We start from the raw sequence: 2583 nt of genomic DNA, 5'->3' as shown, positions 1-2583 counted from the left end.
TGACCCATCATGTAAATAGTCATTAATCATGTGTATCTCGAGTACATATCTCGTCTCGTATTACATTGTCCTGGAATTGCACAACAAAAACACTTTATAGTCTATATGAGAATTCTTGTACACAACCAAAATTAAACTTACTTGCTTACGTTTCGGTGTCTATCAGACACCTTCCTCAGAGCTTCTGACTGTAGTTCTGCTTCTCGCCGCTATATGTAGCCGATGTAGGTGGCGCTTTTGCGACGAGAAGATTATCCCAAACGTGTCCAAGTTTGTATCCCCGGGCCCCCCTCGCCCCGATTCATCACTGGGGCTGACTTTCTTATCCATACCGCCTCTTTAATCCACCTGAGTCGTCTGTTGTCTTCCCTGTCTATGACTCTGGCCCCCTCCCAATCAATGTTCTACCAACCTGGTGAAATTATTGTCGGCACTTTAGAGTCGTTCTTCAATAAAGTTCACGATAAATTCGCCCCCTTCTCCATGCAGAATGGCCCTGATGAGACGATGAAGATGGTGATGGTGATGCAAAATAAAAACATTTTGTAGTCGTTCTTCAATAAGATTAACGATAATCTCCCCCCCCCCTCCCTGTAGAATGGCTCTGATGAGACGATGAACATGGTGATGGCGATGATGTTTGACTTCAGCGGGTTCCTGCAGACGTGTGAGGAGGACGTGGTCATCCTGGCGCACACGCACTACTGGATCACGGAGAGGCACAGGGGTGCCAGGGGACAGGAGGTGCTGTATGCCAACAGCGGGGCCTGGTCCCGGGGTGTCAAGGAGGTAGGAGCCACCTCCTCTATCAGACACACACTGACGTAGCACTAACCTTAACAATCAAATTCAAATATCAGCCTGACGCTAACCCTAACTCCTGGATGACGTAAAAGGCAAGGGCGGGGGGTTGCAGGGGGCAGGATATTCTGTACGCGAACAATGGAGCCTGCAGCTGGTCATACACGGTATTGCGGATAGCTAGAGTTCGTTTCAGTACTGTAGAAGGCCGTTAGGAGGCCCATTATCAAACTTTATTTTTCCTAAACCCACCCACCCACCTAACCAATATCATAATAAAGGATCCCACGGCATGTCGAGTTACTGTGGAAAGATAACATTCACATCACCCATTCTTCATAAACGTGTGCAATTGATGTCGCACGAGAATATCGGCATAGCAAATTACTAAATTACGCTTGAACGTTGACTTTGGTGGTTTAATGTCACTAGTAGATACTAGAAATATAACTAGTAGCCTTTTTACTCTCCTGGTAAGCTGTTTTTTGATCGTACAGGGCATGGTTTTCGTCTGAGACCGTCAAAAAACACCTGTCGCAAATCCAAAAAACACACTTTGCACTGCATTTACATAGTTAAAAACGCGTTTCTTGAATCAGCGTTTGCCGTCGATTTGTACCTGTCATGAAGGCTAGTACGAAACAAGCGGCGAAGTTTATCCAAGATGTCTCTATCTCACGCAATGCCCCTTTTTATGCCTGTCGCAAGTTTTTAACTTTGACTTACGTTACAAAGACTGGTGAACAGAAATTAGTCACTAAAGTGTGATTTCCCTGCATTCTTGATATGTTTCCATCGGCCAATATATGTAGTATACTACCAAAGACTCGATAGGGGAAATGGATAACTGTCTAATGATATATTACAGCTAGATTACAGCTCGGTGCGTTTTGACAGTTTTTGAATTCAAGCTTACGTTACCATTATTACTGCTCCAATTAGAAAGAGCAGTCTTGGTATGCCATTCATAAGAAAGGGCACAACCAGGTAAGTACTTATCACCCGCGATTCGGTTCTGCAACCTTACAGTGTAGCTTTTTTTTGCCAGTTTATTGTCAAAATTGACTTACGTTACCCGTTGACTTACGTTACTAGTACATAACGGGTAAGCGAACATACCGCGTTTAATAGGATAATCAGGATTACATATCAGGGCGATGAGAAGGGTATGTCAGAGGCCATGCCAGAGGTCAGTCTCTCTCTGAGTTCCAGTTTTGGCGCCGTCCGGACCTTGAAGAGCGTCGCCAAACTTATTTCATCATTTACTGAGAGCCATCTACTATTTACAGACCGGTGAGTTTGTAATATTGTCCATCTAAGTACCAGGAATAACCCTAAGTCGCTGTCATAATAGAGGAGTTAAGTCATAAGGTTAAAAGATTGGTCAAAACCCGCTTGTTTATGAAGAAATCCGAATGATTAGAAACACATGGCATTGGTAACGTAAGTCAACTTTAGCGTTATTGTTTATGATGGGCCTATTTTTGATAAACGAGACAATGTCCATCATTCCTATTTGTGTTTTTGTAGGGACAGCATGATAGTTCAGTCAGCACAGTGGGCTTTATGTAGATATCTGCATAGATTCTTTAGCAAATGGTAACGTAAGTAAACATTTATACCTTGGAGTAATAAACTCACTAGCTGGCATGACAACTTGAACTCACTACCCTAAACTATACGCCATTGCTGTTGTGCATAGTTTAATGGAAATGCATTGTGAATTTTGCATTCTATATAGATCATGGGGAAAGACAGAGCAGAAATCCAAAGGGCGTATAG

At 43.2% G+C, this 2583-nt stretch overlaps 1 protein-coding gene across 1 annotated transcript in view; it reads left to right on the top strand.

Moving 5' to 3' along the window:
• The window catches only part of LOC118421525, a 13012-nt gene that overhangs the window by 3492 nt on the left and 6937 nt on the right, over positions 1–2583 (top strand). Inside the window, exon 6 of the mRNA XM_035828840.1 lies at positions 598–789. Within this exon, the coding sequence (XP_035684733.1) occupies positions 598–789 (192 nt within the window). The remainder of the gene's footprint in view (positions 1–597; positions 790–2583) is intronic.

This window comes from Branchiostoma floridae, chromosome 8 (assembly GCF_000003815.2).
Source record: "Branchiostoma floridae strain S238N-H82 chromosome 8, Bfl_VNyyK, whole genome shotgun sequence".
In the NCBI taxonomy this organism is placed as follows: Eukaryota; Metazoa; Chordata; class Leptocardii; order Amphioxiformes; family Branchiostomatidae; genus Branchiostoma; species Branchiostoma floridae.
The sequence above is the reverse complement of the archived record's forward strand: the minus strand, read 5'-3'. Positions and strand labels throughout refer to the sequence as shown.